This window comes from Filicampus tigris, chromosome 18 (genome assembly GCF_054856515.1).
Source record: "Filicampus tigris isolate MCC_2025a chromosome 18, RoL_Ftig_1.0, whole genome shotgun sequence".
NCBI classification, from domain to species: Eukaryota; Metazoa; Chordata; class Actinopteri; order Syngnathiformes; family Syngnathidae; genus Filicampus; species Filicampus tigris.
In genome coordinates this window covers 3,376,122-3,389,573 of record NC_141234.1, presented here as the reverse complement: position 1 = coordinate 3,389,573, position 13,452 = coordinate 3,376,122, and the positions used below count along the sequence as shown (strand labels likewise).

The 13,452-nt window shown below is 52.6% G+C and overlaps 1 protein-coding gene across 4 annotated transcripts in view; it reads left to right on the top strand.

Moving 5' to 3' along the window:
• The window catches only part of LOC147132026 (uncharacterized), a 41,962-nt gene extending 29,003 nt beyond the window's left edge, over window positions 1–12,959 (top strand). For 3 of the 4 annotated variants that reach the window (XM_086014995.1, XM_086014999.1, XM_086014998.1), the window contains 58 exons: window positions 275–493; window positions 1,171–1,224; window positions 1,506–1,547; window positions 1,656–1,718; window positions 1,791–1,865; window positions 2,006–2,092; window positions 2,470–2,526; window positions 2,619–2,672; window positions 2,756–2,809; window positions 2,889–2,942; window positions 3,014–3,067; window positions 3,146–3,199; window positions 3,285–3,329; window positions 3,508–3,561; window positions 3,639–3,683; window positions 3,781–3,834; window positions 3,910–3,954; window positions 4,101–4,154; window positions 4,233–4,277; window positions 4,386–4,439; window positions 4,515–4,559; window positions 4,631–4,684; window positions 4,780–4,887; window positions 5,011–5,064; window positions 5,148–5,201; window positions 5,270–5,314; window positions 5,395–5,448; window positions 5,576–5,620; window positions 5,701–5,754; window positions 5,834–5,887; window positions 5,973–6,026; window positions 6,106–6,303; window positions 6,378–6,431; window positions 6,575–6,682; window positions 6,759–6,866; window positions 6,977–7,030; window positions 7,112–7,165; window positions 7,245–7,352; window positions 7,433–7,486; window positions 7,560–7,613; window positions 7,696–7,749; window positions 7,840–7,893; window positions 7,984–8,091; window positions 8,165–8,218; window positions 8,329–8,382; window positions 8,464–8,517; window positions 8,598–8,651; window positions 9,164–9,271; window positions 9,377–9,430; window positions 9,538–9,699; window positions 9,788–9,841; window positions 10,179–10,214; window positions 10,300–10,353; window positions 10,444–10,729; window positions 10,811–10,920; window positions 11,137–11,205; window positions 11,283–11,519; window positions 11,771–12,959. In XM_086014995.1, coding sequence (XP_085871121.1) covers window positions 275–493; window positions 1,171–1,224; window positions 1,506–1,547; window positions 1,656–1,718; window positions 1,791–1,865; window positions 2,006–2,092; window positions 2,470–2,526; window positions 2,619–2,672; window positions 2,756–2,809; window positions 2,889–2,942; window positions 3,014–3,067; window positions 3,146–3,199; window positions 3,285–3,329; window positions 3,508–3,561; window positions 3,639–3,683; window positions 3,781–3,834; window positions 3,910–3,954; window positions 4,101–4,154; window positions 4,233–4,277; window positions 4,386–4,439; window positions 4,515–4,559; window positions 4,631–4,684; window positions 4,780–4,887; window positions 5,011–5,064; window positions 5,148–5,201; window positions 5,270–5,314; window positions 5,395–5,448; window positions 5,576–5,620; window positions 5,701–5,754; window positions 5,834–5,887; window positions 5,973–6,026; window positions 6,106–6,303; window positions 6,378–6,431; window positions 6,575–6,682; window positions 6,759–6,866; window positions 6,977–7,030; window positions 7,112–7,165; window positions 7,245–7,352; window positions 7,433–7,486; window positions 7,560–7,613; window positions 7,696–7,749; window positions 7,840–7,893; window positions 7,984–8,091; window positions 8,165–8,218; window positions 8,329–8,382; window positions 8,464–8,517; window positions 8,598–8,651; window positions 9,164–9,271; window positions 9,377–9,430; window positions 9,538–9,699; window positions 9,788–9,841; window positions 10,179–10,214; window positions 10,300–10,353; window positions 10,444–10,729; window positions 10,811–10,920; window positions 11,137–11,205; window positions 11,283–11,519; window positions 11,771–11,917 — 4,425 coding nt within the window. In that variant the 3' untranslated portion in view covers window positions 11,918–12,959. The remainder of the gene's footprint in view (window positions 1–274; window positions 494–1,170; window positions 1,225–1,505; window positions 1,548–1,655; window positions 1,719–1,790; window positions 1,866–2,005; window positions 2,093–2,469; window positions 2,527–2,618; window positions 2,673–2,755; window positions 2,810–2,888; window positions 2,943–3,013; window positions 3,068–3,145; window positions 3,200–3,284; window positions 3,330–3,507; window positions 3,562–3,638; window positions 3,684–3,780; window positions 3,835–3,909; window positions 3,955–4,100; window positions 4,155–4,232; window positions 4,278–4,385; window positions 4,440–4,514; window positions 4,560–4,630; window positions 4,685–4,779; window positions 4,888–5,010; window positions 5,065–5,147; window positions 5,202–5,269; window positions 5,315–5,394; window positions 5,449–5,575; window positions 5,621–5,700; window positions 5,755–5,833; window positions 5,888–5,972; window positions 6,027–6,105; window positions 6,304–6,377; window positions 6,432–6,574; window positions 6,683–6,758; window positions 6,867–6,976; window positions 7,031–7,111; window positions 7,166–7,244; window positions 7,353–7,432; window positions 7,487–7,559; window positions 7,614–7,695; window positions 7,750–7,839; window positions 7,894–7,983; window positions 8,092–8,164; window positions 8,219–8,328; window positions 8,383–8,463; window positions 8,518–8,597; window positions 8,652–9,163; window positions 9,272–9,376; window positions 9,431–9,537; window positions 9,700–9,787; window positions 9,842–10,178; window positions 10,215–10,299; window positions 10,354–10,443; window positions 10,730–10,810; window positions 10,921–11,136; window positions 11,206–11,282; window positions 11,520–11,770) is intronic. The other variant, XM_086014997.1, reaches the window with a different exon arrangement.
• The last annotated feature ends 493 nt before the right edge of the window (window positions 12,960–13,452 follow it).

Sequence of the window (13,452 nt, the reverse complement as noted above, 5' to 3'; positions counted from 1 at the left end):
CAGCTGCAGTCGCCAGTCCACGAGGGCAAAGTGTTTCCCGTTGAGGGCACGCTTGCGGAAGCCCCAACATCCTGTGTCGTAAACGCGCTAAGCTCCAAAGGCAACTGAGAGCAAATGAGTCCATCAGCTGTCTTTTGTGTCTGTGTGTCTCATTTTAAAAGGTAAGCCTCATTTCTTCCTTCCCCTTCCACTCCCTTCTGTCACTAACCTTTCCCCCTGGCAAACACCGCTCCATCCTCTTCCCCTCCTTCACGGCTCCCTCGGACCCCCAAAGCAGTCACAGGTGGAGACGGCTCTGGCGGGGGAAGAGGTGGATTCCACCGGGACGGACGGTGTTGGTGAGGAGCACTTCACCGAGGAGTATGTGACTGGCGATGTGGGCACGAGGGAATACGACTATTCCTATCGGGACTACGGCGAGCCCATGCCCGAGGCCCGAGAGGTGGAACGCGACATTGGCCCCGCCCTGTCCGCTGTGACAGACGAGGCTGGCGTAAGTCATTTTGCTTCAAAGGCAAAAAAAAAAAAAAAATCACCAATGATCATTTCAACCAACTGTGATTGGCAGGATTTGGCAGGTTTACTCGGCATCAAAGGCATTCTGCCCGTATATTTTGCAAATTTGCTCTTGGGTTCCAAGGTGACTACAAAAGACAACTCTTTATGGTTCCCAGTTTTTTGTTGTGTCAACGTTAGAAAGTATTAGTCAAAAAGGTGTTATCCAAGGTGACCGCAGTGCAAACGCCGAGTGCATTGGCAAGCCCCGCTCCTCACGTCGCTGGTTGAAATGTGTCCGCGGTGCATAAAGAGCCATCCGAGGGCGCATCAAATTCCCGCAGCGGCCGTTGCTGATGCTCTTTATGTCACCGAGTTCAAGTGTAAGGCCGCTCAGAGGCAGGATGGTCGGCGCAGGAGCGCGAGTTCCTTTCGCAGCGCCAGCAGGTTTTTTTCGCTCAGGAAGTCGCTGTCGGCGTTGACTGGCACGACTTCTGTGCGGCGACACTCAGTTGACGGTATGAATGGTGAATGAGAACGTCTTTCCGGAGAGTAGTCGGCATTGTGAGGCAATGGAGTCCCGTTTGCATGCGAGATTGCGACTTTTGTGCGGCGAAGGCTTACCAAATCGACTGTGGCGCGTTGTGTCGGCCACCTCTGTGTATTTGTCCTCAGGCGGCCGTCAGAGGACAGAAGGGTGAGAAAGGAGAGCCCGCCGTGCTCGAGCCTGTGAGTGGACCCGCAATCACTGTCTTGCCTTGTGTTTACTGTCCCTGCAATGCGCAGGTTACTTACCGTGATTATACATTTAGTCTCTTTGGGATTTGTCTGAACCAAAACAGGAAACCCAACTGTTTGTATTCAATTGATGACTTGAGCAAATCAAGCCCTCTGAGAGGGGGGGGGGGGGGGGGGAGAAATTCATCGGTTTCCGTAGGGTATTTAGATCCAAATGCGGTTTGATTTTTTCTTAAGTTGGGGCCTACCCACATGTAGAACCTTCTCCGCAGGGAATGCTGATCGAGGGACCCCCTGGACCTGAAGGACCTGCTGTGAGTTCATGATCTTACATCATTTTCCTCCCAAAAGTGCTTTCTTTCACGTGTCCCCCGCCCCCCACCCCCCCCCACCCCCCGCTCGGCTCTCTATCACTCTCTTAGGGTCCTACTGGCCCCCCTGGTAGCTCCGGTCCTCCCGGCTCTGTTGGCGATCCTGGTGAGAGGGTGAGTTTGAGAACGGGCATCAGCTGTATTGTTCACCGTGCACCAGAGTGAGACGCTTGCCCCATGTCACAGGGAACCCCCGGCAAAGCCGGTCTGCCCGGTGCCGATGGAGTTCCCGGACCACCCGGATCCTCTGTGATGCTGCCTGTGAGTCACTGAAACGTCGCCGCGCTGCTCCTTCCCCAGCCAATACTTGGCAAATGTGTTTTTGTGGCCCGGTGGCGGGGCCGGACCTCTGCTAGGACAAGTTTGCGGTCCAAATGCTGTTTTCTTTTTGACTTTTACAGTTCCGCTTCGGCCAGAGTGGAGGAGATAAAGGTCCCGTCGTGTCCGCTCAGGAAGCCCAAGCGGCCGCCATCTTGTCTCAGGCCAGGGTGAGTTGTCTGCCGCAAGAATAAGTGATCACTTTTTCGCAACAAAATTATTGAGACACAGTGGCAAATCAATCGCGGGCGTGTTGGACAATCGTATGCGCAAGTCGGTTTTCTGTTTCCCTCGCGTGAGCCCGTAAAATACCTTCTCGATGAGCCAGTGTGAAGATCACACAAACAGGACAAAAAATCCAATACTCCAAACTCTTGAGACTTCTGTCTTCCCAGTAGAGCAGAAAGCAGCTCCGGGCTACAAAGGAACAACAATTTTCCACTTCCTTTACGTGTCTCAATACTTTTTCCTTGTCGAGTTTCCCGCTGATGTGATTTCGCAGCACTTCCTCAGTTGTTTTTCATGAATGACAATCGGTTGACTGTAGATGGCTCTGAAAGGACCTCCTGGACCAATGGGATTCACCGGACGTCCCGGACCCCTGGTATGGACCCCTCACCTCCTGGAGATTTTATTTGACGCCGGGATGTAACCTAGTGCAAGTTTAGCGACGGATGATGCATGCGTGTCTTTTAGGGAAACCCAGGAAGTCACGGTCTGAAAGGAGAAAGTGGAGACCCTGGTCCTCAGGTAAGAACAGTCCGGTTGAAGCGGTAAAACGTTTGACATTGTGAGAGCGGCATCCTGGAACGATCTGCTTGTGAATTCGTTAGGGACCAAGGGGAGCTCAGGGTTTGATGGGACCACCAGGCAAAGCAGGAAGGAGAGTGAGTAGTTAAGGAATCAACGTTGTCACAAAGGCGCAGGCTTGACGGTGCTCCCTTCCTAACCGGCCATGTCCAACAGGGTCGCGCCGGAGCTGACGGAGCCCGGGGAATGCCTGGAGAGCCTGGCACTAAGGTAGCGCTTTGGAACTTTCCCAAAGTCGGAACGAATCCATGCGGTCACTAATGGCGTGGATGTCTTCTCAGGGCGACCGCGGCTTTGATGGTCTTCCTGGTTTGCCAGGTGACAAAGGACACAGGGTAAGCATTTCTGAAGCATGCCACACACAATTTCAGCCATTACATCTTCTTGGGCTCATTTTTTGTTGCTGTTGATAGGGTGACACCGGATCACTGGGACCCGCTGGACCTCAAGGGGAGGACGGCGAGAGGGTAGAGAGAGACGCGGCAATCTGAAAATCGGTCACCTCAGAAAGACGCCTGTCATTTTCGGCATTCTCCTTCTGTGTGTCCTCAGGGCGACGACGGTGAGGTCGGACCCAGAGGTCTCCCCGGTGAAGCAGTAAGTATTTTTTCCTTGGTGACATGGCAGCTCGTCGGTTGCATCGATTTTCGGAAGCGGGCTCGGCTGAATTATTCATAGCGGCAATGGCGAGCGTTCTCTTAGTGCAGAGCTCATTTTGGAGGCTGTAATTTGTGGCGCTCTCAGAGTTTTTTTTTCTCTCTCTCTTTCCTTCTAGGGACCTCGCGGCTTGCTCGGCCCCAAAGGTCCTCCAGGAATTCCCGGACCTCCTGTGAGTCACAAGAGATTTTATTTTCTTCCGGCGACAGCGCTGAAGCCTCCCTGATCAAAGCTCTTTCCTTCTCTCAGGGCGTTCGAGGAAACGATGGGCCCGGCGGTCCCAAGGGCAACCTGGTCAGTGCCTTGTCATCTCCTCACTTTACTTCTCCCCCCCCCCCCCCCCCCCCGTTTAGTCATGTGTTGACCTGCGTAACTCTTCTTCTGGTATCAGGGTCCTCAAGGAGAGCCCGGACCTCCAGGTCAGCAGGGGACATCAGGAACTCAGGTAAGACATGGAACCCTCTTACTTTTTATTTGGAGTCAACACTTTGAACCTATGTGTGGGTGTTCTTTCCCACAGGGAATGCCAGGACCTCAGGGAGCCATGGGACCCCCAGGAGACAAGGTAAGACTGGGGAGAGAAGGTTATTCTGCTGACACGGGTTCTGGATCACTCGACTGCGATTGCAGTCCTCCCATATATGCGATCCATCTGAGCCCGTCAAGTGAATGCGACGTGTGGTATAATCGAGGCGATTGTTCCTTCCCCAGGGGCCCACAGGAAAACCCGGTCTGCCGGGAATGCCGGGCGCCGACGGCCCTCCCGTGAGTATACGTTTTCGTTTTGTGTCCGCGTACTTCGCCCTGAGCGATGTCATTACAGCCACCATTGTTCGCCCGCAGGGTCACCCAGGAAAGGAAGGGCCCACTGGCACCAAAGGAAACCAGGTAAGTGGCACCGAATCGGCGTGTCTGTCCCACAAACACCAGAGAAACATGTGAAGAGGCAAATGCTAATTACCATGGATTGAATTCATATCCCGTATTTGTCCGCAGGGCCCCAACGGCCCCCAGGGAGCTATTGGTTATCCTGGCCCTCGTGGCATCAAGGTCGGTTGAACGTCAGCGTTTTGGTGGAGTTTCCGGTGGAGTTTTTGTCAATCTTCTGATGCTCTGTGCTCACAGGGGGAGCAAGGAATCCGAGGACTGAAGGGCCACAAGGGAGAGAAGGTGCGTGGTCATCTCTGACTGAGGAAAACTCTGCACGAGTGTATGATTAAACATCTTCTTGGTGCCTCTAGGGAGAAGACGGCTTCCCTGGAATTAAGGGAGACTTTGGCATCAAAGGAGAGAGGGTAACGATCGATTGATTCGGTCTTTTGCCACCTTCGGAGGTGTGTTTCTTCATACGCTCCGATTCATTGAAGTGCATTTATTCTCCTGCTGACAGGGTGAGATCGGTGTGTCAGGCCCCAGAGGTGAGGACGGCCCAGAGGGTCCAAAGGGACGAGTGGGGCCCCCTGGTGAGCTCGGTCCCCTCGGTGTCATTGGAGAGAAGGTATGAGTTGTTCGTCCAGGTGTTTGATTCTGTTACGGTACATTGGAATTTCAAAGTCAAGTGATGGTAACATTGGATTGAGTTGTCTTACCGCTCATTAAAGAGACCACCGTGTGGTTTCAGGGCAAACTCGGCGTTCCTGGACTCCCCGGCTACCCCGGAAGACAAGGGCCCAAGGTAAGAAGATCAGGTCAAAGGTTTTGTTGGCTAGCAGGGCTCGTATGTGTGCAGTGGTTTGACCCGATCTGGTTGTCTTGTAGGGATCTCTCGGATTCCCGGGATTCCCTGGCTCAAATGGCGAGAAGGGAACGAGGGTAAGGGGTCTCAGACGTCACAATTTTGCTGCATTTGCATGTTTATGACTGTGTTGTTTGTCCTTTAGGGTCTGGCGGGTAAAGCAGGACCAAGAGGACAAAGAGGACCAACGGTAAAGTTGGTTTATCCTTCACAAAACTCCAGTTTTTCCTTTGTCATTTTCCCCATAGTTTTACTGTCTGTGTCCAACAGGGTCCCAGAGGGCAGCGAGGACCACGAGGTGCCACTGGAAAGCCAGGCGCAAAGGTTCGTCCTTGGACACAAGAATTTTCCGGGCAGCCAGGATTTACTCTATATTGAAGACCAACACTTTCCATTCCTTTGTTCACTGGATTTTTTTTTTTTTTTTTTTTTTTTTGTCGTTGCTCAACAGGGAACTTCAGGAAGCGACGGCCCCCCTGGTCCACTTGGAGAGAGGGTGAGTTCTTGCTTTTTCACTCAATGTTGCTCTTCTCATCTTGTAGGTCACCTCCCTAATCCTATTTGCTGTGTCGCCAGGGACTGCCCGGACCTCAGGGAGCCAACGGTTTCCCCGGACCAAAGGGACCTCCTGTGAGTCCGAGCGGTGGAGTCTGGTGAGTGACTAGCAGGATCCGGCTGGATCTGAAGGTTTTTGCATGTTTCCTCCCAGGGACCACCAGGAAAGGATGGTCTGCCCGGACACCCTGGACAGAGAGGAGAAGTTGTGAGTTCAAGTTTTATGTTTTGTTTTTTTATGAGTGCAAAATTAGGCCGTGGTGACAGAGAATCACTGCATCTCTTTTGTTCAGGGTTTCCAAGGAAAGATGGGTCCACCAGGGCCTCCTGGAGTCGTGGGACCTCAGGTGAGTTGAGGCATGACTGTGCAGCAGTTGTCAATTTGTTGCGTCCTTTCCATGTTTCTCAACCAGGATTCTCCTCCAGGGCCCATCTGGAGAGACCGGTCCCTTGGGCGAGCGTGGCCATCCCGGACCACCAGGTCCACCAGGAGAGCAGGGACTTTCTGGCCCCTCAGGCAAGGAAGGCACAAAGGGAGACCCAGGCCCCCCAGGAGGTCCAGGTAAAGATGGACCCCCTGGATTGAGAGGCTTCCCTGGAGAGAGAGGACTGCCTGGTACCCCGGTGAGAGATTCTAACGGGCCATACCGCCGCGTATTATTGTCCCCGAAAGTTGAACTCCTGTGTTTTTCTTCCAGGGTGGTGGAGGACTGAAGGGAAGTGAAGGACCTGCCGGACCTCCTGGACCTGCTGTACGTTTCAAATTAAACAAACCCTTTCAAAAAGTGACAGCAGAACCATTGTTGACAATAAATAGTAATACCTTTACACTTTCTGCCGGTAATCAATTTAATGATGTTGACCTGCTGTCTGCTCAATTACGCAACCTCTATAGGGATCTCCTGGTGAGAGAGGTCCTGCTGGCACCGCCGGACCCGTCGGACCCCCTGGTAGACCAGGCCCACAAGGACCCCCTGGTAACGCTGGAGAGAAGGGTGTTCCTGTAAGTGCTTGTGGATTCAGTCAAAGCCTTTGACTCTGTAAGTGTTTAATGCGTTGTTGTTATCACTGTAACTCAGGGCGAGAAAGGCCCAATCGGCCCTGCGGGTCGGGACGGAGTTCAGGGTCCAGTGGGTCTTCCTGGCCCAGCCGGATCCCCAGGAGGACCTGGAGAGGATGGAGACAAGGTCGGTGGCACAGAGTGCAAAGGGTGTCGTTTGTGGAAATGTGTGTTGAGAACGACCCCGGTTCAGTCAATTCGTCCTTCTCGTGACTTCTCTTGTTGCTGCCATTTCAGGGCGAGGTGGGCGAACCCGGACAGAAGGGAGCCAAGGGTGGGAAAGGAGAGCATGTAAGTGAAACTTCAGCACAAAACAATGTCTTGGATCACTGCATTTTGCTCAATGGGCCTTTTCAAAATTCTTCTTTCTAGGGACCTCCTGGCCCGCCCGGGCCGATGGGTCCCGTCGGCCAACCTGGTCCCGCCGTGAGTGCCGTACTTTTTCTTGACCTTCTCCTCTCCAGCAGCTGGAAGCGTCATCCTTTTATTCTCCTCTGGTCTGCAGGGTGCTGACGGAGAGCTCGGACCAAGAGGTCAACAGGGGCCTTTTGGTGCCAAAGGAGACGAAGGATCCAGAGGATTCCCAGGTGCACCCGGACCCATCGGACTGCAGGTACATCAATAACAATGTAGTTGCGTTGTGACCTTTAGGGGGTCAGACAGCTGAAAGCATCTTTCAACTTTGACCCTCAGGGACTGCCAGGACCACCAGGCGAGAAGGGAGAGAACGGAGACGTTGGACCTCTGGTGAGTATGGAGACTGCCGTCAAAGCAGACCTGAGGATCAATGCTGAGCAACCAAACATGCGCATGTCCACAGGGACCTCCGGGCCCGCCCGGACCTCGCGGCCCCGCCGGCCCCAACGGTGCTGATGTGAGTTTGCGGCTCTTATAAAATGAACACCAGATTTTCGTGGACAACACTGATGCCGGACTGAAACCTGTGTCTTTTCTAGGGCCCTCAAGGTCCTCCTGGAGGTTTGGGTAATCCTGGGCCTATTGGAGAGAAGGTAAATAGACGTTTAATTCCCACTTTGGGTGCTATGGAGGTGCATTAGGTTGTTTCCTACCACTCACAACTCATTCTGTACGCGCCATAGGGAGAGCCAGGAGAGGCCGGACCACCCGGAATCGGAGGAGAACCAGGAAAGAAGGTGAGATCTTCAAGTGGCGGCGGAGAAAAAGAATGATGCTGCTAAAAAAAAAAAAAAAAAACAACAACGATGCTTCTCGCCTGTTGTCAGGGTCCTCGAGGTGAGCGCGGAGAGAAGGGAGAGGCCGGACAGCCTGGAACCGCTGGCGGCGCCGGAGGACGAGGACGGCCTGGAGATGATGGTCCTAAAGGAAACCCTGTATGACTCTTTTTCAAAGATCCGTGCCTTGTCGCCTGCGCCGTTTTAACATCTGAAACTGTGACGTTTTTAGGGTCCGGTTGGCTTCCCTGGTGATCCCGGTCCCCCCGGCGAGGTTGGACCCAGAGTGAGTGTCCCCTCCAGTTGACATCCACAATGTCTCTCGTGGATTATTGTCTCGGTTGGAGAAAAGACCCAAAGAGATGTTCCAACAAGTTTGTTTTTTTTCCCTCTCAGGGTCAAGATGGTGCCAAAGGAGAGCAAGGAGAAGATGGGGAACAGGGAGAATCCGTATGTCCAAAGCTTATTGTATTATTCACGAGAAGCCCTTTCAAGTGAATCACTGATGCTGATCCTCCTCTCCTGCTGCAGGGCTCTCCTGGTCCCCCCGGAGAGAATGGACCTCCCGGCCCGCCAGGAAAGCGGGTACGATCACCACTTCCACCTTGGAGGAAGCGTCGGATCCGCTTCGTCAGATGTCCTGAATTTTGTCTGCCTGTTTGCAGGGTCCTGCTGGAACAAGAGGACCTGAGGGGCGGCAAGGAGAAAAGGGAACCAAGGTCAGCCCCACAGTCCAGTCATTTAGATTCCGATTTCTTTTCTTTCTTTTTTTTTTTTTTTTTTTTTTTTCCCCACATTTGCTGGATTTTGCAATAAATGTCATGCAAATAAGGAGAAACAGTTCATAATAGTCAACACTTCAAAAATCTACGTGACTAATCTCAGTAGTCAGCAGCAAGAAATGAGCCTCGCCGGCTAAAGCTTTTCGGCGTGAGCACAGTTACCTTGGGAGCCTCCGAATTTATTTGAATATTAAGTTGTGTGCAAAAAGTGATCGAAGCGGCATGAATCTGTGATGTTAAAATATACTGTATACATATCTTAAGGCAATAAATAAAACGTTGGAGAACGTTTTTTTTTTTTGTTTTTTTTTTACTTCCTGCCACAATTGAAAACTGTGCGATCCAGTTGCCACTTTTATCACCGCACTCTCAACTGATGATTCCCCATCCCACTTTTTTCAGTGTTTATTCATGTATGTCCTACAATTGTGTTTGTCCCCTCATTCCAGGGCGACACGGGTGCCCTGGGCCCGCCGGGAAAGACGGGTCCTGTCGGTCCTCAAGGCCAACCAGGAAAACCAGGAACGGAGGGTCTGAGAGGTCTCCCGGGATCAGCGGTCAGTCATAGATGGGCGTTTTTATTCGGTGTCAGGGAGCGCACATTTTCTCTGCGTGTCTATTTGGGTCTCGAGATGAGTGGTTTTTTTTTTTCTTTATTTTAGGGTGAGCAAGGATCTCCTGGCCCTGCCGGACCAAAGGGACCACCTGGACCTGTTGTAAGGCCCCAGCGTCCTTCTCTCCTGGGAAGATCTACCATCTTTCCACGCTTCCTCTCGCATATATAAAAATGTAACTCTCGCCTTCCGCTGTGTCTCTTCTCCAGGGACCAGCGGGTTTGCTGGGTCTGCGAGGAGACCCGGGCGCTAAAGGAGAGAAGGGACATCCGGGTCTTCTTGGCCTTATCGGACCTCCGGGAGAGCAGGGAGAGAAAGGAGACCGAGGTCTGCCCGGACCTCATGGATCCAGCGGACCCAAGGGAGAGACTGTAAGCCTTGCACGTAGATTTGTGGGGTTGATGATGATGATGATGATGAGGATGAGGGTGGTTCTGATGAGCCTGGTGCTGATTACAGGGAATGCCTGGTGGCACCGGACCCCTCGGCCCCGCCGGTCCTCCTGGTCCTCCTGTGAGTGGTCGCAATTTTCCTTCCCATCCTCCCTGATTTACGGAATGTGTGGGCACAAACGTGGTGGCTCGCGCATCCGTGGTTGGCCATTAGCAAAACGGAGCGCAAAAACTCCTTTCAACTCTGCATTTCCGCGCTTCCGGGTCATTGCACACCTTGATTGCGGGCTTCCGCCCGAGCAGGTTCTCAGCTTCTGCGCTAACAGCCGGCATAATTGAAGATGAAACGCACATTTGCAGAGACGGCGATTTGGCATCTTTGCACACTATATCAGGACCCTCATTCCAGAGCGATACATGTTGCGCCGAGATCTTCTAACAATTTCTGTCGCCTTCAGGGTCCTCAAGGAGTCAAAGGAGCCAAGGGCGCCTCTGTGAGTATTGTGCTTCCACGTCGGAGAACAAATGGAGGAGTTGCCGCAATTCCTCCTGAGTCTTTCCTCTTGCGCTTGTCTTTAGGGAGGATCCGGCCCCAAAGGAGAAAAGGGTGTCCCAGGATCTCCAGGACTTCCGGTACACACGTAACCTCTCTCGCGTATTCAAATGTTCACGCGCAGGAGGACTCACGCTCGGTTCTCGCTTTCTCGTTTCTTTTTCCACCAGGGCCCGCCCGGCGAGGTCATCCAGCCGCTCCCCATCCAAAGGAGCCCCAAGTCCAAGCGCTCCATCGACGCCAGCCAACTGCTCCCCGAGTCCGACCCAGAGATGCCCGCCTCCGACACCGCCGGCGCCGAGTTCTACGCGGCCAGCGAGGGCATGGAGGAGATCTTCGGTTCCCTCAACTCGCTACGACAGGAGATCGAGACGATGCGCTTCCCAATGGGAACGCGGGACAGTCCGGCGAGAACCTGCCAGGATCTCCGCCTCAGCCAGCCCGAGCTCCAGGACGGTAAGGAGACTGCCTTCCCCGCCTCTCGTGGAATATCGCTTCGCTCCAACCGTGATTCACAAGCGCTAACTCAAAAAACAGGCGAGTACTGGATTGACCCCAACCAGGGCTGCTCCAGAGATTCTTTCAAGGTCTTCTGTAACTTCACCAGCGGTGAGACGTGCCTGTACCCCCACAAGAGCATCAACACGGTCAGTCCCGCCGTCTCGCGGTCACGTCGACAATTGGGACCGACAGCTTTTTCGCGACTGTGGCCTTTAAGGGTACATGTGGTAGTTATGCTCAATTGGTGTTAGGATTATGAGGTGGGTCCCCTGGAAAAAGATTCCCTGGACCCCCAAAAGTTTGAGAACCATTGCTGCAAGCAGTCATTTGTCTGATGTGATGTGATGTGGTTGTGGTGGCAGGTGAAGATGAGCTCGTGGGAAAAAGAGACTCCAGGTTCCTGGTACAGTCAGTTCGCTACAGGCGGAAAGGTCAGTGCCATCTCCGACATGAAGCTCCAAGTCGTCCTCGGCGTCCTCACGGTCGCCAACCGCCTCCTCCCCTGCAGTTCTCCTACGTGGACTCTGATGGCGAGCCGGTGGGCGTGGTCCAGCTGGGATTCCTGCGCCTCCTGAGCGTGGTCGCCCGGCAAAACCTGACCTACCACTGCCACCGCTCGGTGGCCTGGGCCGACCAGAGCGCCAAGAGCAACGGCGAGAGGGCGCTGCACTTCCAGGGCGCCAACGAAGAGGAGCTGAGCTACGAGACCAACCCGTACATCAAAGCGCTGGTGGACGGATGCTCCGTGAGTCCGGCTTTTATTTGGACGTTGTTTTTTTTTTTTTTTTTTCCCCCCCCTTAATATTCAAGACAGTTTCGAGTTCCGAGTCAAGTCGAATTTCACCATATGTGATTTTGCTTGGCAACAGCGCCCTCTGTGGCCACGTGTGGTAGAACCAAATCAAAGCCGGTTGGTCCATTCTTCCAGTTGCGATTTGTTGCACTCCGGAGAACTTATTTTGTCTGAGCTTCCTCTTCCTGCGCGTGTCTCTGCAGTATCGCAAAGGCTTCGACAGGACGGTGCTGGAGATCAACACGCCACAGGTGGAACATCTTCCTCTGCTGGACATCAAAGTGTCGGACTTTGGGGAGAGCAACCAACAGTTTGGATTTGAAGTGGGACCTGTGTGCTTCCAAGGCTAATCTCACACACACACGCACGCATGCACGCACACACACACTCTCAAACACTCACACGCACTTAGAGACACCTACATACAAGCCATTCATGCTCAATAATTTGTAAATTAACTTGTAAATGATATGTAACACACACACACACACACACACACACACGCGCACACGCGCACACACACATTAGGGATGATGTTGTTGATGATGAGCAACGCAACATCCGCCCGACAACTAATGGACGTCAAAAAATAACCAAAAAAGAACAAAAAAAACTTCGGAAGAGGTCTCGGAGGGAAGGAGCATCGAGAGGGAGCGGTTTCGTTCCGGCGACGCAGTATCAAAAAGGGGTGGGGTCGGCCCATGAAAGTGCCCCGCCCCCTCGGCCGCCTTCCTTCCGCCCACCCGCCATCCGCCCCTCCACTTCTCCGTCACGCCGCCTTCGCTCCGCCCCCGCCGTCTCTCAGCTCTTCCACGTGTTAAAGAACCACAGAATTCCTTCAAAAGGGGAGGTTTCCGACCTGTTAGCGTGATCCTGTGCCCTTCCCTGGCCGCCACTCGGCGTCCTCGGACGGGGGTTCTTCCTCCTACCAACTAAATGTGGCGTGATGCCGTCCTCGCTGAATAAAAATCTTTTGTTTTCCTGAGAGAACTCTGCGTGTGGCAAAAAAGTGCTAATTGTGCCAAAAGTTTGACTCCGTTTGTCTCCTCTGATCATGTCATCGAGCCTCCAGCTGGGCAAATGTGCATTACACTCCATTTGTACAGACATAGTGATATTCTATTGTATTTATTTAAGAACAAAACAGGGTGCTTTGACATTTAAAAAAAAAAAAAAAGGAAAGATAAGGAAAGAAACGGACCGCCAAATATTCCCGCCGTCACATGTGGTATATTTCATTTGTATTTATTTCTGCCACCGGCCCCCTTTCGGAAGACCAGACCAAAGAAATCTGCGGCTATGCTGGATTGTGTTTCCCACCCCCCAGGACTGTCCTGTGCTGTTCAATGTTGCTTCCATTTCAGTGTAACCATTAAAAGGTGACTCTCTCCACCTCTGTTGCCGCTGCTTTTCACTTTCACGTTCTAACCGTTCACGTCGGCGCGAGAGACCACAGCGGGCAGGAGGTGTTGGCAAGAGGGAGGCGGAGGGCCCGGCGGACGACGTCCCCCCCGCCCCCGCCCGGCCTCCCACCCTCTGTCCTCTGTTTTTTGTTTGTAAAATCTTATTGCTGTTGATTTTGTTTTTAAATATATAAGGGAAGCGGGCGGGGAAGGCCAAGAAAGCCTAAAACGAAATAAAAAAAAAACATGTCCTTCAGAGAGAACGACCTCATTTGCTAGTTTGTTTTTATTGAGTTGAAGACGTTTCAACGTGGGAAAAAAAACTATGGTGCTGAAAAAGAGAAGTATTATTATTATAATGTGTGTAAGTATTTTTCTAATTCCTGTAATATATAATCTTTTGTAAAAGGACCTTTTTGACTCGTGTTTTTCTTCCAAACGTAAGAATAGCAACGCTTGCATTACCAAGCTTGGCCACAAGG